A 25,385-nucleotide genomic window follows, 5' to 3' on the forward strand; every position below is an offset into this window, starting at 1 on the left:
GGTTTCCTCCGGGTGCTCCGGTTTCCTCCCACAACTCCCGAATGACGTGCTGTTAGTTAATTTGGACATTCTGAATTCACCTTCTGTGTACCCGAACAGGCGCCCGAGTGTGGCGACCAGGGGATTTTCACAGTCACCTCATTGCAGTGTTAATGTAAGCCGACATGTGACAATAAAGATTTAATAACAAAGCTCTGGGCAAATGTGAGTTTTTCTTCCACCCGCCGAGTTACTGGCTGTTGGCTGAGGGAATGGCTGGATGTGAGGGAATGGCTGGATGTGGCAAATTCCCGCCTGGGGCATTGAGACGTGCAGCTCTGGGGGCTGCAAATCCAACCTCCACTGAATCAATGAGTCACAAAAATAAAACAAAAATGTCCTGTAAAACCAACCACAAAGTAATAAATGAGCACTGCGTCCAAAAACAAAGCCCTGACAAAGTGAAAGGAGCTGGATACATTGGGAGTATGTAATTGTGCAGCAACTGTGATATGTGGGAAGTGAGTGTGTGGGTGTGACTCTCCCTCCCCCTGGCCGGGTTGTGTATGGCAGTGAGTGCGGCTCGCTGCGCCCGCCGAGCTCTCCGGTACCGACACCAGCACCGAGCCGGTGGGCTGAGGAGCGGCCGGGGAGCGGCGGGGGTCCCCGTCTCCGCACGCCGGGCCATGGGCACGGGAGGCAGCGGCAGAGCCGGCCTGCGGAACCTCCGCTTCGACAACCTGGCGCTGCGCTCGCTGCCGGTCGAGCCGTCCCGGGAGCCGGGCTCCCGCCAGGTGCCGGGCGCCTGCTTCTCGCGGGTGCGGGCGGCGCTGGTCGAGCAGCCCCGGCTGGTGGCCCAGTCGCTGCCGGCCCTCCGCCTCCTCGACCTGGAGCCGGAGGGGGAGCCGGGCTGGGAGCAGGAGCTGGCCGAGTACTTCAGCGGCAACCGGCAGCTGGCCGGCTCGGAGTCCGCCGCCCACTGCTACTGCGGGCACCAGTTCGGCAACTTCGCCGGGCAGCTGGGCGACGGCGCGGCCTTGTACCTGGGCGAGGTGCTCAACAGCAAGGGGCACAGATGGGAGCTGCAGATCAAAGGCGCCGGACCGACCCCTTACTCCAGGTCAATGCAAACACACTGGCTTTACAGACTACAATAAGCTTCAGGCAGTTTAAATCCAGGTGGGCCTCTCCTGGAGGCATGTTCAGTCCAATCCTAAATTTGGGCTCTTCCCCTCTCCACATTCCTCCTTTATTTCTGCTCCATTTCTATTTTTCTACCCTTCGCTCAACTTTTTTTTCCATGAGGAACACCTCTATAAATGCAGGCTTTGCTTTTTGGTGTAAATATACATTTGGCCTAATTGTCACAAATGGCTGAAAGTGTAATCATCCCGCTGAATTGTTATCCTGGGAGCAAGCGCAGAGTTTCGGGGCATGACTCATTCCGCATGCAATCTTTCCTTGCTTCCTGGTTCACCCTATGGTTTCTGAACTGTAATGCAGGGTTCCTGCAAATGGAAACTCGCATTCTTTCCTCAAGGCATCACGCCCATCCCTATTTTATTAATTATTCCAACATGTAAATCCTTCCAAAAAGTCACAATGGCAGGCGGTAAGTCCAGGAGAGATTCCTGATCAGCCATGCAATCGGAAGTTAGAGCCTGCATTATCCATAGCTCCAGATGACAACATGCATGTTATAGAGCATGCTCATAGAATCCATACAGCGCAGAAGGAGACCATTTAGCCCATTGAGTCTGCACTGACCCTCTGAAAGAGCACCCTACCTAGGCCCACTCCTCCGCCCTATTCCTGTAAACCTACCTAACCTACACAACCCTGGGAACTAAGGGGCAATTTTAGCATGGCCATTCCACCTAAGCTGGACATCTTTGTGACCGAGAGTAAACCCATGCAGACACTGGGAGAATGTGCAAACTCCACACAGTCACCCAAGGCCGGAATTGAACGCAGGTCTCCGGCACTGTGAGGCAGCAGTGTTAACCACTGTGCCACCATGCCAGAGGAGTTTGCTCCCCAGGTAATCTGTAACACACCACACTACACAGGCCTACAACCCCTCTCTGGTGCTACTCTGGATTTTCATGGAATTGCAGCAACCCCACTCTCCCATTGCACCATTGACTGCAATGCCTTCTGTGATGCTACTGACTGTTGTGCCTTCAACTACCGAGGCAAAACATTCTAAAACTCCCTACCTAAGCACTTCAGCCCCTTCATCTTCTCCTCATCTCATACCAACCATAACGCACATGTCATTGACCAGCTTTTGGGTCAGCTTTCCTAATATCTTTTTTCTGCTCTTCATCCATTTATTTCGGATTAAGCCTTGGGATGTTTTCTTATGTTAAAAATGCGAGATGAGTTTTGTTGCGGCACAATGCATCTATCTTCAGTATAAACCTATTGCAGGTTTTAGTGTTGAATCATAGTTGCATATTGTATTTTATATAGTAATCTTGCATTTGAATTGTTTATTTCAATTATGTTCATGTTTACTTTTGACAGACAATCAGATGGTCGAAAGGTGCTTCGTTCCAGTATAAGAGAATTTCTCTGTAGTGAGGCCATGTTCCATCTGGGAATTCCAACAACACGGGCGGGTACTTGTGTCACGTCAGATACTAAAGTCGTGAGGGATGTGTTGTATGATGGACATCCAATATATGAAAAATGCACTATTGTTCTTCGTATTGCTCCTACATTTTTACGGTATTAGGATTTCTGTTTTTTGTGTAAATTTGTGCAAATGTTCAGAATTTATAAAATGTTAAAAGTTACTTATAATTCATTACCTACAAGTAATCACATCTTGTTATATGTTTTAAAATCAGTTTTGGATCCTTTGAGATATTTAAACCGATGGATGAATCTACAGGTCGAAAGGGACCTAGTTGCGGTAGAAATGATATTCGAGTCCAAATGCTTGACTATGTTATTGGAATATTCTATCCAGAAATTCAGAGTGCACATTCCCAGAACACGTTACAGCGAAATGCTGTTTTCTTCAGAGAGGTAAGAATGTATGACATAAGTATCTGTGCAGTTGAATACTATGCTATTTACTTGTTTTTGCCCTTTGTGTGCACCAAGATACAAATTACTTTTTTTTTAGCATTATATGTTCTGTTATTACTAACTGTGTACAAGACTACACTATAGTGCACACTAGATAGGGTGGGATTTTCCCGGTCTGCCCAAAGCAGGTCTGTCAAATGTTCTGTCCTGCCTGCGACCATTTCCATCATAGGTGGGACTGGAGAATCCCTAAACAGGCCAGGAATGTTCCAAGTTTGTTTCATGCCCTGGTTGGTCAGCTGATCTCAGCTGGGTAGGAGATATCTGCACCTCTGCATTCTAAAGAGCAACATTCATCCAAGTTCCTCTCTGTGTACGTGAAATGGAGATCAAAGGTTTGTAGATGTACCAGCAAGAAGAGGAAATGCATAACATTCGTTAAATATGTAAGCACTGGTTCTGAATGGTTATTTCTGAAGGTGGTCCTTTGAGGTAAAATCCTGCATGTCATGACAGCTGAGCAGTAAATCTCTAAAACTGCTTTATTAGTTCCAATGTTTGTTTTACTGAATAGAAAGTTAGAGGACTGTAGTGTCTCCTAGTTGGAGGATCATACTTGATGTATCTAGATAAACCCAAATACATGCCTTCTTCGCACTGCAGTTCAATTATCTTCCCTTGGCAACCTCTTATTTCTAGCCCTGAAAAACTTGTGTCATGGCCACAGTACTTCATACATACCAGCCTTACATTGATTTTCCCCTTTAAGTTAAGTACTGCCAGGTCCTATAATTTTGGCCGCTTAAAATATATGTGGCAATTTTAGAAAAAATATTAAAGTAAGTTAAGTCTGGGATACCATGATGATGGGAAGCATTTTTCTCTGTCTCACTCTCTGTCTGTGTCTGCCTGTTTGTGCCTCTGCCTCTGTTGCCTTTTTGGCAGCGACAATAGATTTTACATTGCTGACTGAATTTTTCTTTTTCATTGTGTTATTTGCATGAGGCTTTTTTTAATGAACAAGCAATGAATTTCCAAATGGACAATACGTTTTGAATTTTGAGCTCACTATTTGTATCAGTGTAACATTTTAAATGTGCTAATGTAAAGCGACTGTAAGTTCAAACATTTTGGTGAGGTTTTCTTCCCCCTTCATTTTATACAATAGCAGCAAATGACTATTTCGATAAGCATTTATTTAATGAAGTTGTGAAACATTACTCGTGGAGATAGAAAGAGAAATGAATGTTGTCTTGGTTTATTTTCCCAGGATTACCTTGAACACAAAACTGAAAATGGAACTGTTACTTAAATTTACACAACTTGGGTACATTTAGAAACTTGTTTTTTTTGTTTTGCAAAGCTCTGTCTTGAAATTGAATAGTGGCTTTATTATACATTTAAATGTGGCCTTGTTTATCTACAGATAACCAAGAGGACAGCCAGACTGGTTGCTGAATGGCAATGTGTTGGATTTTGTCATGGTGTACTAAATACAGATAATATGAGCATCGTAGGTCTCACCATTGACTATGGACCTTTTGGATTCATGGATAGGTTTGTGGATTTTGAATGCAGTGCGGAATTATTTATAATTTTGCAGGGTTAAAACTTTGTTTCGAACACAGTTGCCAAACACACCATAGGCATCGTCAGTGGAACTTGCAGAAATTTATGTCGTACAACATGTCATGTTACCAATGATAACAAGTGTTGCATCGGAAGACATTTAGTAATTTTTCTATTTTTATTTTATACTTCTGCCTTTGTGCTGCTCTTTCAGCCGAGATGAAGAGGTTTCTGCCATGGGCTTTTCCAGGCAGTTGTTTTTTGTGTGGTGAATGTAACTTTTGGAGCAGGTCATCTAGCTGTTCCTTTTTTTTAATTCTTTTTTCCTGGATTTCAACATCCTAAAAGTTGGTAGAATGGGCCTGTTGAGAACTGCTGCACTAACTGATCACCTCAAGAATTGTACATCAGGCAAGAGAGAATGCGGAATATCATTGGCTTTGTTTCACTGAATGTGGGTTTCTTGTTGGCACTATCCGTTTTAGATCTGCTGAAAATGAAAATGCCTATTTGATTTTATCTGATTTTAACTCTTCACTGGATATTCATAAATTGTATTCAACCTCTATTTTAAAAGAAAAATTCTGGGGCTATTTACTCCGTAGTGTGAGATGGTAGCTCCTTGGTGTGCAATATATTGACGTATCAATGTACAGTGTCACAGGAGGGTGGATGTAGATATTGATAACTCTGGTCCCTGCACCAACACACAAGTTAGCTAAGCAGTTGTGCATTTCCTCTGGACCAAAACTTCAACTTCTGCATAAACCGACCAGGATAGCAGGATTCAAAGCTAACAATTCACTTTTTTATTAACTTCTTGTCTTTTGAGGTATGAGCTTTGTGGAATAACTCCATGCATTGCTGATCTTCCACATATTTAATATTCTGACTAATAAAACCTAGCATGCTGAATGCCTTCTTCACCACCCTGTCCACTGCGACTCTACCTTCAAGGAGCTATGAACCTAGATCTCCTTGTTCTGTATCTCTCCCCAACCCCCCACCATTAACTGAGGAGGTCCTGCCCTGATTTGATCTACCAAAATGCATCACATCACATTTATCCAAATTAAACTCCATCTGCCGTTCATTGGCCCAATTGGTCAAGATGCCACCAATCTTGGTGTCATCTGCAAACTTACTAGCCATGCCTCCTATATTCTCATCCAAATCAATAAATATATAAATAACAGTGGACCCAGCACCGATCCCTGAGGCACACCGCTGGTCACAGTCCTCCAGTTTGCAAAACAACCCTCCACAACCACACTTTGGCTTCGATCACCAAGCCAATGGTCTACCCCTGCTCCTTGTTCGTATAATATCTGAGATGAAGTAACTGAGCTATGATGAGCGTCGAATTAAACCTGGGATGGAATGATACCACATGAATGGGAAATGGTGTCTCCCTCCATATGAGCCATATAACAGACTTCAAATTCTCCTGCTCACTCCCAGTAATTAATATTTTCTCTTAAATGAATTAATCTAATGCTTTGACAATGGTATATGATAGTGTTGAACATTCTAACCGCACTTTTTTTTGTGGTCATTTAAAATTTGTGTTCCGTTGTTACCATCTCTCTGACCATCAATTACGTTGTCCTTAACATTTCATAATATTGGAGACTTCTATCAGATTATTTGTTGACCCTCTTGGCATTTGGCAGAAAAGCCCCAATGTTTAGGTTTCTGTTCATTACTTGCCGCCTCGTTGGTGTATCTGAACCCACTTCCTGGGGAAATGGGTCTCCGAATTTGACACTAAAATGATCTCACTCAATGAAGGTGGTGTGTGGAATTAAAAAAACAATTACTGTATATACTCGTGTAAAAGTCAACCCATTATTTTTAGCCAAAGAAATGAATTTTTCATATACCTGGTACAAAAGACAACCCCAATTTATCATTGATCAAACTCAAAAAAATTCAGAACCAAATATAATCCTGGAGCTGACAATGAATTTATTTCATGGTAAATGTCGAAGCGCTAATTAAACGGAATACTGAAAAATAAATGTTTAAAAACATTTCTACATTTAAGTTCTGTTTTTATTCAAATGATTAGTCATCGATTATGAATGATAATTCATATGAATGCCATTCGTTTTTTAAAATGTTATTCCAGTGCAGCATTTTTTGGGGGATTCCACTTGAGCCCAAATGGATGTTACCCCCTCGGGAACATTATCGGTGTAAACTCTGACCCTGTGACCTCTAACCAGAAAAGATTGGTCTAAAGAATGTGATGACTTTTACACAAGTCCGTACGATACAATGTTGTTAATAGGGGGTGTTTCTCGTGTTTGGGGCTGATTTACATTGTGGGTTATGGAAGGGAGGATTTTACTCTAAATCTTATCATATAGTACCTGTGACCTTGGAGTGCTTGGTAATCACATTAAATACCAAAATGGCGCATATTTCATTATCTAACATGAATACTGCTCAACAGATGAACAAATTCATTAAGTTAACATGTTTTCTCATGACCTAGTCTGTATTTTGAATTGCATTATGTAGTAGTAAATAAAAATACTTTGCATTTCATTTTATTCAATTGCTGCAGTACCTTTTTGTTTTAGATCAACAATCTTTTCTCTGAATTTTCAGGAACCTACGCTTGTATTTTCTGATGTGGATGCACATATATTGTGAATGTATTTGAGGCTTTTATATATGTCGCAAAATTACCTTTCATGTAAAATAATCCAGGTGTGAGATTGTACATTTGACTTTAGTAATACTGTACATTGTACTGCAAATAGAACATAAAATGCTCCACCATGATTGATTTGACGCCTGTTTCTCCCTCCAACTATTTAAAGGTTTGATCCAGATTATGTATGTAATGGCTCTGATAATGGAGGCCGCTATGCTTACAACCGTCAACCTGAAATCTGTAAATGGAACCTGAGCAAATTGGCTGAGGCCTTGGTCCCTGAGCTGCCCCTGGAGGAGAGTCGGCCTATCATTGAAGAGGAGTACAATGCAGAATTCGAGCAACATTACCAGCAAAAAATGAGAAAGAAATTGGGACTTCTTCGACATGAGAAGGCAGAGGATGAACAATTAGTTTCTGAGCTGTTGCATGTTTTACAGACATCAGGTTAGAATGAATGTTGCGAACTTTCTTTAGTCTTCAAAAGAATTAACCATACTTCTATTCTGGTATAATCTGCAAGTGTCGATAGCATTCCCTCTCAGCCCCTTTCCCGAAACCATTGACAACCATTAAAAAACTGCCCTTAAACTCTTACTGTTCTCTCAATCTAAATAATCCTTAATCCAGATTGCATACTAATTCCCTAATTCCAAACCCATTATTTTTCTCTAAAGATCTCCCGTGCGCTACTTTGTTGGCGAATGGGTTGTAAAAAAAAATACAGAATGAAGGCCTGAAGTAATGAAAAAGAGAGAATGCGTGAATACAGAAGCAGGATGAGTGAAATGTTATGACTTGTTTGTGCTGTTCAGATTTCCTTCCAAATCCTAAATGCCAATCCACATGATCAGATACGCTGCAAAGCCTCCTACGTTTTACTTCATCTGTTTAGTGCAGTACCTATGCAGTGAACGAGAATTAAATAAATCCAAATTGCAAGTACATATGTTTTCTTCGTGCAGGTGCAGATTTTACGAATACCTTCCGTTTGCTTAGTGAAGTTCCAATTCCTGGAGCTTCCACTCTTTTTACACTGGAAGAATTTCTTGGAAAGCTGATCGAACAATGTGCAACATTGGAAGAAATAAAACTGGCCTCCAAACCAACCATGGATCCACGGTAAGAATGTAAACCGAGGGTACATAATACATCATTTTACACACGCCTGCTATATATAATAAGCTGTGTTATTGTCATCGATAGTTTGCAAATTAATTACATTGTTGTGCAGCAGTTCCTATAAGATCATAAGGCGTAGGAACAGAAGTAGACCATTCGGCCCATCAAGTCTGCTCCGCCATTCAATGAGATCATGAATGATCTGATATGTTAATCCTCAACTCCATTTTCCCACATTATCCCCATAAACCTTGATTCCCTTACTGATTAAAAATCTGTCTGTCTCCGCCTTGAATATGTTTAACGATCCAGCCTCTACAGCCTTATGAATAATTGTTAATTGAATAATAGGTAAAGTATGTTCCAATAGTGCATTTTCATTCCAATGCGGTTGGTAAATTAGGGACGTTCCCTAATAGTGCTCCCACCATTTTTGATTTAGTATGGTTACTGAGCACTTGCAAGTACTCCCTGTCCCACTTGCAAGTACTCCCATTCTGACCCACCAGGCTCACTGCATCCCAAGCCTCCCAGTTGGCCATCTCTTTCCTTGACCACGTACCCCACCCTATTCCCTCCCACCTACTCCCAGCTCCTCTCGTTCGCTGCCTCTCCCTCGCCACTACTTTCCTGAGCTCTCAGTCACAGCATGGGTTCAGGAGAGGGAAGAGCAGGAGGATGAACAGATCGGGGAGAGAAGAGAGGTGGAGAGTCAAGGGAGTCAGTGAGCTGGAGGTAAGTTGAAAGAGTTAGGACCATAAGTTATTACAAGTTAGTAAGATGATTTTTGAGGCAGTTATGTTCAAGAGAGGCAATAGTTTTTTGATGTAAAAATTACAGGTCGGAATGTAATCCACCCTTATTACCTGTTTTTTTTATGGTAAAGTAATTTTCCTTTAGCATCTTTGACACACCATTTTGTGGGAACACATTAGGAGTGCTAAGTGAGAGATAGATGTGTTTTGTGGCAAATCATTCTCCCATTTGTCAAATGTAAAGAAAGGAACAAAAGCTATTTCTTGCGAACTACTTTTTCCTAATCTGAGTAAGTTGCAGATCTGGGGCGGGATTCTCCGACCCCACGCAGGGTCGGAGAATTGGCGGGAAGCGGCGTGATTTCCGCTCCCGCAGGTTTTCGAATTCTCCCGCCGGTAAAAAACCGGCGTTGTGCAAATCCCGCCGGCAGCCTGTGAAAACAGCTGGCGCCGGCGGGATTTCATTTTATTTGCACTGACCTCAAATCTCCGGCCCGGATGGGCCGAAGTCCCACCGACGTGGCCACGGGTCACGTCGGCGAAAATCACAGTTGATTTAAAACGGCGTCAACCATTGATGATGGTTGACGCCGTTCAGTGTCGGGGTGGGTTGCGGCATGGGGGGGGGCATGGGGGGGGGGGGGGGTGGGTTGCGGCCATCGGGGGGGTTGCGGCCATCGGGGGGTTGCGTTGCGGCCATCGGGGGGTTGCGTTGCGGCCATCGGGGGGGGGGGCATCGGGGGGGGAGTTGCGTTGCGGCCATCGGGGAGTTGCGTTGCGGCCATCGGGGAGTTGCGTTGCGGCCATCGGGGGGTTTCGTTGCGGCCATCGGGGGGTTGCGGCCATCGGGGGGTTGCGTTGCGGCCATCGGGGGGTTGCGTTGCGGCCATCGGGGGGTTGCGTTGCGGCCATCGGGGGAGTGGGTTGCGGCCATCGGGGGAGTGGGTTGCGGCCATCGGGGGAGTGGGTTGCGGCCATCGGGGGAGTGGGTTGCGGCCATTGGGGGGGGGGCATGGGGGGGGTGGGTTGCGGCCATCGGGGGGTTGCGGCCAGCGGGGGGGTTTGGGGGCAGCGGCGGACAGAGAGGGGGGGGCGACGGATGCCCGGGGCCAACGCACCGTCGCCCCCCCCCCTGTACGCCGCTGCCCCCTACCCTAACCACCCCCCCCTCACCACCCCTACCCTCCCTCCAACGCCCCTACCCCCCTCCCCACCACCCCTACCCCCCTCCCCACCACCCCTACCCCCCTCCAACGCCGCCCCCCATCTCTCGCAACGCCGCAACCCCCCCCCCTCCCTCAATGCCGGGACCCCCCCCCTCCCTCAACGCCGGGTCCCCCCCCCTCAACGCCGGGTTCCCCCCCCCCCTCAACGCCGGGTTTCCCCCCCCCCCCTCAATGCCGCAACCCCCCACCCTCAACGCCGCAACCCGTCCCCGTTCCCCTCCCTCTGAAGGCCGGTACCCACACCCCCCCCTCTCTCCTCCTCCCCCCCTTCCTTCCTCCTCCCCCCCTTCCTTCCTCCTCCCCCCCTTCCTTCCTCCGTTGGTGGTGGGGGGGGGGGGGCGTGCGGCGTTAGTGGGGGGTGGGTGCGGCGTTGGAGTGGGGTAGGGGTGGTGAAGGGGGTAGGGGTGGTGAGGGGAGGGGGTTGGAGTAGGGGCAGCGGCGTGCAGAGGAGGGGGGCGACGGATGCCCGGGGCCAACGCACCGTCGCCCCCCCCCCCTCTGCACGCAGCTGCCCCTACCCCAACCCCCTCCCTTCACCACCCCTACCCCCTTCACCACCCCTACCCCCCTCCAACGCCGCACCTCCACACCCCCACTAGCGCCGCACCCCCCCCCCCCCCACTAACAGAGGAAGGAAGGGGGGGGGAGGAGAGAGGGGGGGGGAGGAGGAGAGAGGGGGTGTGTGGGTACCGGCCTTCAGAGGGAGGGGGACGGGGTGTGGGTACCGGCATTGAGGGGTGTGGGTACCGGCATTGAGGGGTGTGGGTACCGGCATTGAGGGGGGGGGACCCGGCGATGAGGGGGGGGGGACCCGGCGATGAGGGGGGGGGGGGACCCGGCGATGAGGGGGGGGGGAGACCCGGCGTTGGAGGGGGGTAGGTGTGGTGGGGAGGGAGGTAGGTGTGGTGGGGAGGGGGGTAGGGGTGGTGGGGAGGGGGGTAGGGTGGTGGGGAGGGGGGTAGGGGTGGTGGGGAGGGGGGTAGGGGGCAGCGGCGTACAGAGGGGGGGGGGCGACGGTGCGTTGGCCCCGGGCATCCGTCGCCCCCCCTCCTCTGCCCGCCGCCGCCCCAAACCCCCCCCCCCCCAATGCCGTAACACACCCCCCCCCAAATGCCGGAACAACACCCCCCCCCCCAAAATGCCGGAACACACCCCCCCCCAAATGCCGGAACACACCCCCCCCCAAATGCCTGAACACAACACCCCCCCCCCCAAATGCCGGAACACACGCCACCCCCCAAATGCCGGAACACACACACACCCCCCCCCCCAAATGCCGGAACACACCCACCCCCCCCTCCCAAATGCCGGAACGCACCCCCCCCCCCCCCCAAATGCCGGAACACACACACACCCCCCCCCAAATGCCGGAACACACACACCCCCCCCCCCCCCCCCCAAATGCCGGAACACACACACCCCCCCCCCACCCCCACCCCCCCACACCAAATGCCGGTTCTGTCTCTCCTCCTTATCCTCCAAAAAACGCCGGGTCTCACCACTTCCGCAGCTGGTGAAACTGACGCGTCTCGTGTCAGTCAGCTGCTAGCCCCTCCGGGAACGGAGAATAGCGGCCTTAAAGAAGGCCCCGACGCCGGAGTCATTAACACCGATTTTTCTCGCCGGAAACCCGCGTTACGACGGGCAACGGAGAATCCCGCCCCTGTAGTGAAAGGTAACAATGAATGATGAGTTGCAACACTGAAATATTCTCAATGCTTTTACGCATTGAAGTACAGGGTCTACATGGAGTATCTATTTACTATTTATCAGATTCCTGATCTCTCCACAATTATTCAATCTCTGAATATTGACACATACTCTATCTGTTGGAATATTTGTGACCTTGTGGCATTCGGAAAGGATTATAATTTAAAAAGATATTACTATATTATTGTACTACTGGTATTGAGATTTTAGGTTAATGAGTGAGATGTTGGGTATTATTTGTTTAGATATCAGTGATATTATGATTATCAGATATGATCATGTCTGATTGAATAGCCAATTTACTTGGGTTTGAGACTTCGTACTGATGGGAATAAGGAACATTCCTCAATATATGAAGTAAAAATTGCAGCTTATATTTTGTCACACGTAGCTTCTGGCAGAGGGTCATTTACCCACAAAAATAACCTTATTAGAGATGGCAAATTGCAAATTATTTCACTTGTTGGGAAAGGCTTTTGAGATTTTTAAAAATATTTGCGGAAGGAGTTTTGTAACTCGTCATAAATGGTAGATAATAGGCCGCAGGGTGGCGCAGTGGTTAGCACTGCTGCCGCATGGCGCCGAGATCCCAGGTTCGATCCCGGCTCTGGGTCACTGTCCGTGTGGAGTTTGCACATTCTCCCCGTGTTTGCTCGGGTTTCACCCCCACAACCCAAAGATGTGCAGGGTAGGTGGATTGGCCACGCTAAATTGCCCCTTCATTGGAAAAAATGAATTGGGTACTCTAAATTTATTTTTAAAAATGTTTTAAAAGGTAGATAATATATTTATTGCTTTGTTAAATTAAGCGGTTCAGTGAAGGCCTGGTGTACCTTCGGTTTCCTGAAAATATCTGGATAATTCTGCTTGTGCTACAGTTATCCTGCTGATTGGGACATGTTCCTTATGCCTCCGTTATTCGGCTTGTACTCCCGAGTAACTTGAATATTATTTATTTATGTATATATGTGTTATATTTTGTAAAATCTGTACGATTATGAATTAGACTTTTTATTCAGATTCTGACCTTGTGTTCTGGTGATCCTACACAGGCAGCTGTCCATGTTACTGGCACTGTCCCACTCCAATCCACAGCTCTTTGATCTGCTTGGCAACAAAGAAGGAATTGCTAAGGAGTTGGCTCGCATAGAACACTTCGCCGAGTTGCAGGAGATGACAACTGAGATGCTGCTAAGCAAACAGAAGAAAGCATGGACAGACTGGCTACAAAAGTACAGGTTAGAAACTGCAACTTTATAGAAAACAGTATGCTACAATTCAATTATGAATAATTTCTAGATTCCCCCAGAATAGCATGGAGCCAGACAGAGCAGAATATTGCTTCCTGTCTCTGTATGTGTTCACTGGAGGAGTTGGTAGGCTGCTGCAGCTAGTCCCGTGGTGCACGGCTCAATCCTTACATGGGTAGAGAATCAACTTGGTTCCCTGCTTCTGCTTTCTAGCTAGAGACTCCTGGCAGTAAGATGTTCAGACATTGGATGAGAACAGGATTGAATAGTCAAACTGTTGGCTGATGATTACTGTCTTGGATCAGACATGGATAAAAGATGACTTTGGGCAAAGTCCCCAGGTCTATTAGCACCCATGAAATTGAACTCCAGCTACAGTCAGCATTCAGGAAGCGAGAAAATCATGGGAGCCGAAAATCAATTTTAAAAAATCAAAATATTTTGTTTATCCATGCAGATGTATATTTTGTGTGAATAAGGGGATCTCTTATGAGTAACTAATGGCTTGTGTATCCTTATCTGTGGTTTCTGTGTAGTGCAGTCTTTACAAGTAATAGTACGGTTTACTTAATGTTCAACAAGCTCAAAAAGTCACACTGCAACCAGTATATATTTTTATTTTGTAATGAATTGTAGCATACTTTTTCCACAGTTAAGTTCCCCAATACTCAGTGCTTTATATATTGTTGAAATTTCCCTTATGTTACAAACATTAATGAGACGCAACTTCCATATTAATTCTCTTATATTGGTGACAGATGGTCCTCTTTTTTTGGGTAGTGTCCTTCCTACAATCTTTGAAGGTTAAGATACTGAGCTTGTATTTAGGAATGTTCAGCTTTGGGCTTTCAATGTGATGATATGCCTGAAAAGATGTCATGAACCTGTTTCTTTTTGTTTTGTTTCAGGTCTCGTTTGGAGAATGAAGCAGAAGACGTTGATGATATTTCTGAAGTAAACGCTGAACGTGTGAAGGTGATGAATTCAAACAACCCAAAATTTATCCTAAGAAATTACATTGCACAGAATGCAATCACTGCTGCAGAGAATGGGGACTTCTCCGAGGTGGGTAAATTTCAGTAACTGATTTGATTGATTGATGTTTATTGTCACATGTACTGAAGTACCGTGAAAAGTATTTTTCTGCGGCCAAGGGAACGTACACAGTACGTACATAGTAGACAAAAGAATAATCGACAGAGAACATTGACAAATGGTACATCAACAGGTAGTGATTGGTTACAGTGCGGAACAAGGGCCAAACAAGAGCAGCAAAGGGCGTTATGAATAGTGTTCATACAGGGAACAGATCAGTCCGAGGGGAAGTTGTTGAGTCTAGTAGCTGTGGGGAAGAAGCTGTTCCAATGTCTGGATGTGCGGGTCTTCAGACTTCTGTGTCTTCTGCCTGATGGAAGGGTCTGGAAGAAGGCAAAGCCTGGGTGTGAGGGGTCTCTGACAATGCTGTCTGCCTTTCTGAGGCAGCGGGAGGTAAAGACAGAATCAATGGCAGGATGGCAAGCTTGTGTGATGCGTTGGGCTGAGTTCACCACACTCTGCAGTTTCTTGCGATCTTGGGCCAAGCAGTTGCCATACCAGGCTGTGATGCAGCCGGATAGGATGCTCTATATGGCACATCAGTAGGAGTTTGTGAGAGTCGATGCAGACATGCCGAATTTCTTTAGCTTCCATAGGAGGTAGAGACATTGTTGGGCTTTCTTTTTTTAAAATTATTTATTCAAAGTTTTTCAAAAAGTTTTACAGAGCACTCCAAAAAGGAAAATAATACAAAGCGAAAAGGGCAATATGCCAACCAAACAAAACAACTTAACCTTCTAAATGATAAACAGTTTAACAAATTAACACCCAACTCAAAACAAAATAGGGCGAGCGCCCCTTTCAAATAGGAAAATAAATCAGCCACCCCCCCTAAATCAGCCCCCCCTCCCCCGGTTGCTGCTGCGGTTGCCACCGCCCGGAGAACCCCTGCAAGGACCCTCGCAAGGCAAACTTTATCTTCTCCAACCTAAGGAACCCTGCCATGTCATTGATCCAAGCCTCCACACTTGGGGGCTTCGCGTCCCTCCACAATAGCAAGAGCCTTCTCCGGGCTACCAAGGAGGCAAAGGCCAGAACTCCGGCCTCTTTCGACTCCTGCACTCCCGGATCCTCCGATACCCCAAATATCGCTATCCCCAAACTCGGTTTTACCCGGGTGTCCAAGACCTTGGACATGACCTTTGCAAAGCCCTTCCAGAACTCTGCAAGCACCGAGCACGCCCAGAACATATGGGCATGGTTTGCTGGGCTCCCTGAACACCTCACACATCTGTCCTCCACCCCAAAAAATGTACTCATCCTCGCCCCTGTCAAATGCGCCCTGTGTAACACTTTAAACTGGATCAGGCTGAGCCTGGCGCAAGATGAGGAGGAATTGACCCTACCCATGGCGTCAGCCCACAGGCCCTCATCCAGCTCCTCACCCACCTCCTCCTCCCATTTGCCCTTCAACTCTTCCACCGAGGCTGCCTCCACCTCCTGCAGCTCCAGGTATATCTCCGAGATCTTACCCTCTCCGAACCACACACCCGAAATCACCCTGTCCTGTATCCTTCGGGCAGGCAGCAATGGAAATTCTCCTACCTGCTTCCTGACAAATGCCCAAACCTGCATGTACCTGAAGGCATTTTCCGGGGGTAACGCAAATTTCTCCTCCAGTGCCAGTGGCTGGTTTAGCACACTGAGCTAAATCGCTGGCTTTTAAAGCAGACCAAGGCAGACCAGCAGCACGGTTCAATTCCCGTACCAGCCACCCCGAATAGGCGCCGGAATGTGGGTGATTAGGGGCTTTTCACAGTAACTTCATTGAAGCCTACTCGTGACAATAAGCGATTTTCATTTTCATTTAAGCTGGCAAAAGTCCCGTCAATTAATAGATCCCCCAGACTTCTAATTCCCGCCCGGTGCCAGCTTCGGAACCCACCATCTATCCTGCATGGAACAAACCTATGGTTATTCCGTATCGGGGACCAGACTGAGGCCCCCGTCTCCTCCCGTGCCACCTCCATTGCCCCCAAATCTTCAGCGTCGCCGTCACCACCGGGCTCGTGGTATACCACGTCGACGGAAGCGGCAACGGTGCCGTCACCAGTGCCCCCAGGCTAGTACCTACACAAGACGCCGCCTCCTCTCCCTCCATCATCCACTTCCAAATCATCAACACCACACACACGCGCACACACACACACACACACACACACACACACACACCCCCCCCCCCCCCCCCCCCCCCCAAATTGCGCTCCAAGAACAGTCTTTTAACCCTCGGGGTCTTATTGGCCCACATAAATCCCATGATACTCTTGCTCACGCGCTTGAAAAAGGCCTTAGGGATGAGGATGGGCAGGCGCTGAAACACAAACAAAAACCTAGGGAGGACCGTCATCTTGACAGATTGCACCCTACCCGCTAGGGAGAGCGGAAGCATGTCCCACCACCTAAAGTCCTCCTTCATCTGGTCCACCAGCCGCGCCAGATTGAGCCTATGCAGGACCCCCCAACTCTGGCCACCTGAATACCTAAAAACCATCTTGAGCGGCAGCTCCTCCAACCTCTTTTCCTTGCCCAACACCTGCACCACAAAGAGCTCGCTCTTCCCAACATTAAGCTTATACCCCGAAAAGTCTCGAAACTCCCTGAGGGTCTGCATAACCTCCCCCAGCCCCTCCACTGGGTCTGTAATATATAAAAGCAAATCATCCGCATATAGTGAGACGCGGTGCTCCCAATTTCCCTAGCTGCCTCCTCCTTCTGCAGCTGATGCGCCAGCATCCGACTCGCCTTCTCCCCATATTCATACGCTGCTCCTTGTACCTTCCTCCAGTGGGCCTCAGCTTTCCCCGTCGTCAACAAGTTAAACTCCGTTTGGAGGCTCCGGCGCTCTTTCAACAGCCCCTCCTCGGGGGATTCCGCATATCTCCTATCCACCCTAAGTATCTCTCCTACCAATCTATCCCTCTCCCTCCTCTCCCTCTTCTCTCTGTGAGCCCTGATGGACATCAGCTCCCCTCTAACCACCGCCTTCAGAGCCTCCCAGACCACACTCACCGAGACCTCCCCATTGTCATTGGCCTCCATATAACTCTGCATACACCCCCCGGATCTGCCCACAGACCTCCTCATCCACCAATAATCCCACGTCCAAGCGCCACAACGGGCGCTGGCCCCTCTCTTCTCCCAACTCCAGCTCCAACCAATGCGGGGCGTGATCCGAAATCGTGATGGCCGAGTACTCCGTCCCCTCCACTCTCGGGATCAGTGCCCTGCTCACCATGAAAAGTCTATCCATGAATAGGCCTTGTGCACGTGGGAAAAGAAAGAGAACTCCCTCGCCCTTGGCCGAGCAAACCTCCACGGATCCACTCCCCCCATCTGATCCATAAACCCCCTCAGGACCTTGGCCGCAGCCGGCCTCTTGCCCGACCTAGACCGATCCATTGTCGGGTCCAGTACCGTGTTGAAATCCCCCCCCATAATTAGGTTCCCCACTTCCAAATCCGGGATCCGACTTAGCATCCGCTTCATGAACCCTGCATCGTCCTAATTTGGGGCATGCACATTCACCAGCACCCCCTGCAGCCTACCATTCACCATCACATACTGGCCCCCTTTATCCGTCACAATGCCCACCGCCTCGAAAGAAACCCGGAGTGAAAGACCTGCCCTACCCATCCCTTCCTCAGCCTGGTCTGATCCACAACTTTCAGGTGCGGCTGCCTTCAGTCCCTTTAAGTGCGCAAATACCCGGGCCCTTTTGACCGGCCCATTTAGGCCTCTCACATTCCATGTGATCAGCCGGATCGGGGGACTACCCCCCGCCCCCGCCATCTAGCCATCCCCTTTTTTGGGCCAGCCAGGTGCACACGTCTCCCACTCCTTCCAGCCCCCCAGGCGGAGGCTCCCCGCCCTGACTCTCCCTATTATCTCCAGCTCCCCCTCGGTCAATACAGCAGCAACCCAGTACCCCCCCACTCCCCCGGCCAAGCAATTGCTTGACCCTCCTACTCCCCCCATTGCACTCCCGTAAGTCAGCTGACTCCTGCTGACCCCGGCCGCTCCCGCCTCTACCACCGATCCCCGCAGAATTCCCTCTTAAAAGCCAAGTCCCCCCTTCCACACCCCCTGCAAACCAATGTGGACTCCAATCCAATACCGCCTCCCTGCGCCAGGCCCCGCCCCGTCTCTTTCCACGGGAAAAGAAAACCCGCACTCCCAGTCCGGGCTGACCCCGCCCTCTATGGTGCAGCTCCATTCTCCTACAACCTCACCCCCATCCCCAGAGGCCCAGGGTTTCCCGGCCCCTTCTCCCCCCACCGAACGCGGGGAACACCCCTCCCAGATCAGCGCCCGCACAGAAAAAAAAAGAAACACAAATATCACCCTCTCTCACTCCACAACATCCCCCAAAACATGGTACAGACCACTAATTTGAGTCCAGCTTCTCATTTTTGATAAAGGTCCCACAGTCGCGCGGGGTGCAACAGCCCAAACTTCACCCCCTTTCCGTGGAGAACCGCCTTGGCCCGATTGAATCCTGCCCTCTTCTTGGCCAGCTCTGCGCTCCAGTCCTGGTAAATGTGAATTTCAGCATTCTCCCACCTGCTGCTCCGCTCCTTCTTCGCCCATCTCAAGACGCACTCCCTGTCGGTGTAACGGGGAAACCTCACCACCACAGCTCTCGGCGGCTCATTCACCCTCGGTCTCCTCGCCAGGACTATGTGCGCCCCATCCAGCTCCAAGGGCCACGGGAAGGCTCCCGCGCCCATCGGCGTGTTCAGCATCGTGGCTACATACGCCCCAGCATCCGACCCCTCCACACCTTCAGGGAGACCCAGAATCTGCAAATTCTTCCTTCTCGACCTGCTCTCCAGATCCTCAAATTTCTCCTTCCACTTTTTATGGAGCGCCTCGTGCGCCTCCACCTTCACTGCCAGGCCCAGGATCTCGTCCTCATTATCAGAGGCCTTCTGCTGCACCTCTTTAATCGCTGTACCCTGCAACCTCTGGGTCTCCACCTGCCATTCTATCGACGCCTTCATAGGGGCCAACATCTCTGCCTTCAATTCCGCAAAGCAGCTTCGTAGAAACTCTTGCTGCCCACGCTGCCTGGTCTCTGCCCGCCGCCATCTTGCTTATTCGCAGCCGGTCTCCTCTCTTCTCTAATGCCCCTTTTTTGACCGCACCGCTCCTGGTCCACTCCATACAGTGCTGGGGGGACCTTACTGCGTCTTCCCACACCGGGAATCATCAAACAAGTGCCGCTGGGGCTCCTTAAAAGGGCCCAAAAGTCCATTTTCGGCGGGAGCTGCCGAACGTGCGACCTACCCAGGCATAGCCGCAACCGGAAGTTCCGCTGTTGGGCTTTCTTGTCTGTTGCATCAACATGAGTGGACCAGGACAGACTGTTGGTGATCCCCAGGAACTTAAAGCTATCGATCATCTCTACTTCCAAGCCATTAATTGTAGACGGTGTGGGGGTGTTGTGCTACGCTTCCTGAAGTCGATGTTCAGTTCCTTGTTTTTCCAATATTTAGAGAGAGGTTGTTTTCAGTACACCATGCAACCAAGCGATCTCGCTCCCTTCTGTAATCTGAGTCGTCATTGTTTGAGATACGGCCAACCACAGTCGTATCATCTGCAAACTTATAGATTGAGCTGGAGTTGAATCTCGCCACACAGTCGTGTATAGAACATAGAACAGTACAGCACAGAACAGGCCCTTCGGCCCTCGATGTTGTGCCGAGCCATGATCACCCTACTCAAACCCACGTATCCACCCTATACCTGTAACCCAACAACCCCCCACACCCCCCCCAACCTTGCTTTTTAGGACACTACGGGCAATTTAGCATGGCCAATCCACCTAACCTGCACATCTTTGTACTGTGGGAGGAAACCGGAGCACCCGTAGGAAACCCACGCAGACACAGGGAGAATGGAGAATGTGCAGACTCCGCACAGACAGTGACCCAAGCCGGAATCGAACCTGGGACCCTGGAGCTGTGAAGCAACTGTGCTAACCACTATGCTACCGAGTAGCCCATGATGGTGTTGAAGGCGGAGATGTAGTCTTATGAACAGCAGTCTGACATAGGTGTCAGGCATTATATGGCAAAAAAAATCTGTTGCAAATGAATGGCTGAGGAAGAATCATATACATCAATGTATAAGAAAAATTAAGACTAGAAGGTTGGAGGAAGACCTGTTACATGAAATGTTTAAGATATCTTGAGAAGTATTGCAGTTCAGGAAATTCTTCCCTGACATCAGAAAAGAATCAAGCAACCTCCAGGAGATATTGGTCCCCAAATATTCATTATTACATATGTTTAAATTATCCTCTATTTCATTACCCTCCCCCACCCACCCCCACCCTCATTATCTCTTGCCTGCAGGAGCAGAAAAGATAATTTCTGTGAGATTTCCCACTCCACTTTATCCCTTACAAGCTTCAATAGTTTATTTGCAATGTTACAACAATGATTAGACTTCAACATGACCTACTTCTCTGCAATTTTCATGGCGTCGAGCCAGATTTCTAAGGAGTTATGGGCACGACCCCGAAGAGGACTCTTGAATCTCTGAGGGGTCCTTTTAAAATGTGAGTTCAAGATGTCCTTCTTGTGCCCCTTATGTGAAGCCACTCCCCTTCACCCACCACCTGTGGCCCCTCATGCTCCCTATGCCAGGCTACATGTCTCCACCAAGCTCCTATGGAGCTTATGTGTCCATGCCAAGCTACGGCACTTCCATTCACATTGACCCATTATACACTGTATGGAACCAATTAACCCAACACTGACAGTAGGAAGTGTAAAAAAAAATAGCTTTTAAAAAGAGCAATTCGTAACTTTCCATATGTTAAGGACAAATCATTTCACTACAAGTCAATAAAAGTGTGAGTCACCAGATATTTTTAAAGCATTAATAACTAAAACCATAAGCCCTTGAAAATACATAATTTTGTGTAAAGAAACATTGTGAAATTGATGCACAGGTCTGAGAACTAGCGCTGTCAATCACGCAATATTTTTGCTGGGGTGCAGTTGTTTCAACAAGAATAATGGATTCTGGACTCTCAACCATGCCTCATATTTTATATGCTTGGTTCTATACAGTGTTTAATGGGGTCAGTGAGTATGGAAGTGGCATAGCTTGGCATTGGTAGGAGGGACCATAGGGTCATGCATGCAGTATGAGGAGAGGTGAAGGCCCAAGGGCCTTTCTCTTTTTTAACTGGAGCCAAGTCTCACAGCACTGAGGCGAGCCTTTAAGCAGCTTGTCTCAGCACCTGGCAGCCTCTTGGGCTGTCTAGAATCTCTTTCCTGGTCAGGTGGCCCGGCTCCAGCTCGCACCCAACGCCACACACAGACACAACCCCACCCCAAAGAAAATCTCACCTTTGCGGGAACTTTCTCCAGAGGTGGGAATTTTCCCAACTCCAGTACCCTCCTTGAAGATGAAAATGCAAGCTATGTGGTTGTTATCCTTCTGAAGTTTCTTACTTAAACTGTCACAATGAACTTTCAAACGTTGTGGGCTCTCAAAGCCAAATTGTTCCTAAATATTTAGTGTGATACTAAGTGATAGATTGCATTTGTTTATTGTCACGTGTACCGAGGTACAGTGAAAAGTATTTTTCTGTGAGCAGCTCAAGCAGATCATTTAGAGGGCAGCACGGTGGCGCAGTGGTTAGCACTGGGACTACGGCGCTGAGGACCCAGGTTTGAATCTCGGCCCTGGGTCACTGTCCGTGTGGAGTTTGCACATTCCCCCCATGTCTGCATGGGCTTCACCCCCACAACCCAAAGATGTACATGTTAGGTGGATTGGCCACGTTAAATTACCCCTTAATTGGGAAAAAAATAATTGGGTACTCTAAATTTATGATTTTAAAAAATCCAGATCATTTAGTACATGAAAATAAAATAAAAGGTAATACATAATAGGGCAACACACGATGTAAATACATAAACATTGGCACCGGGTGTCCACATTATAAGTTTAGCGATAGAAGCTATTCAATTGGCCAACTGAAATGTTTGTTAAATGCCAACATCGCGAAGTAAACTTCTGTTGAAAACTTACATTTGCAAATCAAAAGGGAGAGATATCTGAAATGACTGACTTTTGTGTTAATTTTGCCGTGAGCTGGCTTTAGATCACCCAATGATCTGTATCTTGTTTTTTTTTTTAGGTTAGGCGAGTTTTAAAGCTTCTAGAGAATCCATATAATGAAGAAGTCTGTGTGAAAGAGGTTCTCCTACAAGAAGCAACAGTAGAGGTTGCAGCTTCTAGTGATACAGAAAACAGCCGGAGAATGCCGTACCACAGTAAACCACCTGCTTGGGCTAGGAATCTTTTAGTTACCTGATCTTCGTAAACACCTTGTTTTGGTTTCTGGTCAAAAGAAGGCAAACCAAGGTAAATAATGAGTGCTACTGTTTCCTCACAACAGACATAACATGGAGACCCACCTTTGTAAAAAGCAGCATCAGAACATTTCTACACCCCAATGTGATATGTTGAACGTATGATTCTTGACTATAGTGCAGGCAGCTGAAATAGAGTACAAAGAGAGAAAATGTGCAAACACATTATGATATAGAAACAATAAATGTTTTTGACTGATCGCTACTTTTATTTTGTACTTAAAAGGAGTGTTGTTTGAGAGAGATGTTGAGTGTGCAGTACAGATTATTGTAGAACTTATTTTTCTGACAGCTAAAGCAATGAGAATCTATGGGATTGCTGCTTCGGTTGCAAACTGCAGCAGCTTACTTTGAACCAGCTATGCTAATACAGATGGACTTGCTTTATATCCCCCGAAAGAAAGAAGCTTCCTTTCATGAAAATGACAGATCGTTTTGGATGAGGGTTTATTTTTGCACAGCTGGCAGAAAGCAGACCAGCAATTTTGCCCCACCTGGTTAAATCCTGGAGTACGAAAGTAGCTGACATGATGTCTTTGAGTCAGTGTGTAATGGGTGGCATTCGTAAGAATGAAAAGAAGTATGTATTCGCAAATGGTTGACTGCGTATTGGTAACTGAATTGTGGTACAATTTAATAGTGCGGCTGGTGTAAATGACATTGAATCACTCAGGTGTACATTGAAAGATTTAGTTTGCCAAAGGTAATTTGCAAAGGTAACTTATTAATGTGAAGGGCACATAATGTACTGTGCTTGTAGTTTCTTAAAAGTTAATACTTAATTTAATGCTGTTCCATTATTGAGAAAGTGTCTAAATGGGGTTGTATGAATTTTTGATTACCAGACACTGATGCTGCTCTGTGAAGTTTGAAATGCAGGATCTCCAGACCAAATCTGTTATCATGAATACAAATATATCAACTCTAATGTATTGAGCTATTTTTGTATGATATGGAAACTGTTGTACTCATGTAAAATTCTCAGCATTTTAAGAAATCTTAACGCACAATATACGCTTATAGTCCTCGAATGATCATTTACTCTATGCTTTCTTGAGGAATTTTTATACATCCATTGTTCAGAAACATTTTCTTAATTGTAAAAGATTGAACTCTAATCTGATGGCTTTTAAAATGTAAACAGATTGCCTGTGTATTCTGTTCCCTGTAATGGAACAATAAACAGTCATTAACAGGAATGTTAAAAGAAATAAATAATTGTTTGTGTGCATCTAAATACGTTTAACGTACTCCGAATATGTCCAAGCACTTCCACACTCTAATAATTACTTTTGAAGTATAGTCACTGTTGTTAGTAAGTAAACACCAGCAGCCAGTCCAGTGTTTTGGTGGCACTGTTTGAGGAATTAATGTTTTCCATGGATTCTCCTTCATTCACCTGAACAGGCAAAAGGGTCCATCTGATCTGGAGGACGGTACCGCTGATAATTCAGCTTCCTTTCAGTTTTGCAAAGAAGTGTTAGCCTACATGATGTTCTCAGGCCCTGGAGTGGGGGTTGAACACAGTGTTGTGAGGGCCAGTAAACTGTGGCAAGATAAAAGTACATTGTAATTATGGTCAAGTAGATATTCAGGCCTGAGTGCCGATGCATTAATACTGACATATAATAGTGATCAATAGGGCAGCACGGTGGCACAGTGGTTAGCATTGCTGCCTACAGCGCTGAGGACCCGGGTTCGAATCCCGGCCCTGGGTCACTGTTTGTGTGGAGTTTGCACATTCTCCCCTTGTTTGCGTGGGTTTCACCCCCACAACCCAAAAGATGTGCAGGGTAGGTGGATTGGCCATGCTAAAATTGCCCCTTAATTGGAAAAACTAATTGGGTACTCTAAATTTTAAAAAAAAATAGTGATCAATAAAATCTTTGGTAGAAAAGATTTTACAGGTACGTATTTGAATTAGAAAGGAATGATAAAAATGCACAATATTGAAACTACAAATGTGCATTTTACAATACCATGCATTCATAAATCACCTTTTAATTCGGTCAGTATCTGCAAGGCAAATCACAGGAGCAAAGTCAAACAAAATATGATGCCGAGTCACGTAGGATAGTCAGACAGGTGACCAGAAGCTTGGTCAAAGGGGTAGGTTTTTAGGGGGAAAGAGGTTTGGGGAGGAAACTCCAGAGCTGAAAGCATTGCCAGTGGTGGTACAATGAAAATTGGGGATGCATAATTAGCCAAAATTGGAGGGGAGCAGAGAAATTGGAGGATTGTAGGGCTGAAGGGTTTTCAGAGTGAGGGAGGTGTGAGGTGATAGAGGTGTTTGAAAACTAGGATGAAAGTTTCGCTAGACCAGAAGCTAATGTGGGTCAGCTAGCATAAGAGGGGTGATGATTGAATGGGACTACAGATATGTGCAGCAGAGGTTTTGAATGTGGGCAGGTTTAATGTGTGGAACGCTTGATGCCAGCCAAAAGTCCTTTGGAATAACTGAGTAAAGGTAACGGGCATGAAGCAGGGTTTCGGAGCAGGCAGGAGTGAGTGAAGAAGGGCAAGGTTGAAGTTGGAAGTCGATGGTCTTAGGGAAGGAATGGGTATGGGTTTGGATGCTTGGC

The 25,385-nt window shown here is 47.2% G+C and overlaps 1 protein-coding gene across 1 annotated transcript; it reads left to right on the forward strand.

The window, feature by feature from the left end:
• Positions 1 to 515: 515 nt before the first annotated feature.
• selenoo1 (selenoprotein O1) lies at positions 516 to 24,040 on the forward strand. Its single transcript, XM_038811453.1, has 9 exons — positions 516 to 1,099; positions 2,509 to 2,712; positions 2,835 to 3,015; positions 4,445 to 4,575; positions 7,419 to 7,699; positions 8,218 to 8,374; positions 13,118 to 13,303; positions 14,224 to 14,380; positions 22,569 to 24,040. The coding sequence occupies exons 1-9, from the start codon at positions 546 to 548 to the stop codon at positions 22,752 to 22,754; spliced, it is 2,037 nt and encodes a 678-aa protein (XP_038667381.1). The 5' UTR covers positions 516 to 545; the 3' UTR covers positions 22,755 to 24,040.
• The last annotated feature ends 1,345 nt before the right edge of the window (positions 24,041 to 25,385 follow it).

Source organism: Scyliorhinus canicula, chromosome 11 (genome assembly GCF_902713615.1).
Source record: "Scyliorhinus canicula chromosome 11, sScyCan1.1, whole genome shotgun sequence".
Classification (NCBI taxonomy): domain Eukaryota; kingdom Metazoa; phylum Chordata; class Chondrichthyes; order Carcharhiniformes; family Scyliorhinidae; genus Scyliorhinus; species Scyliorhinus canicula.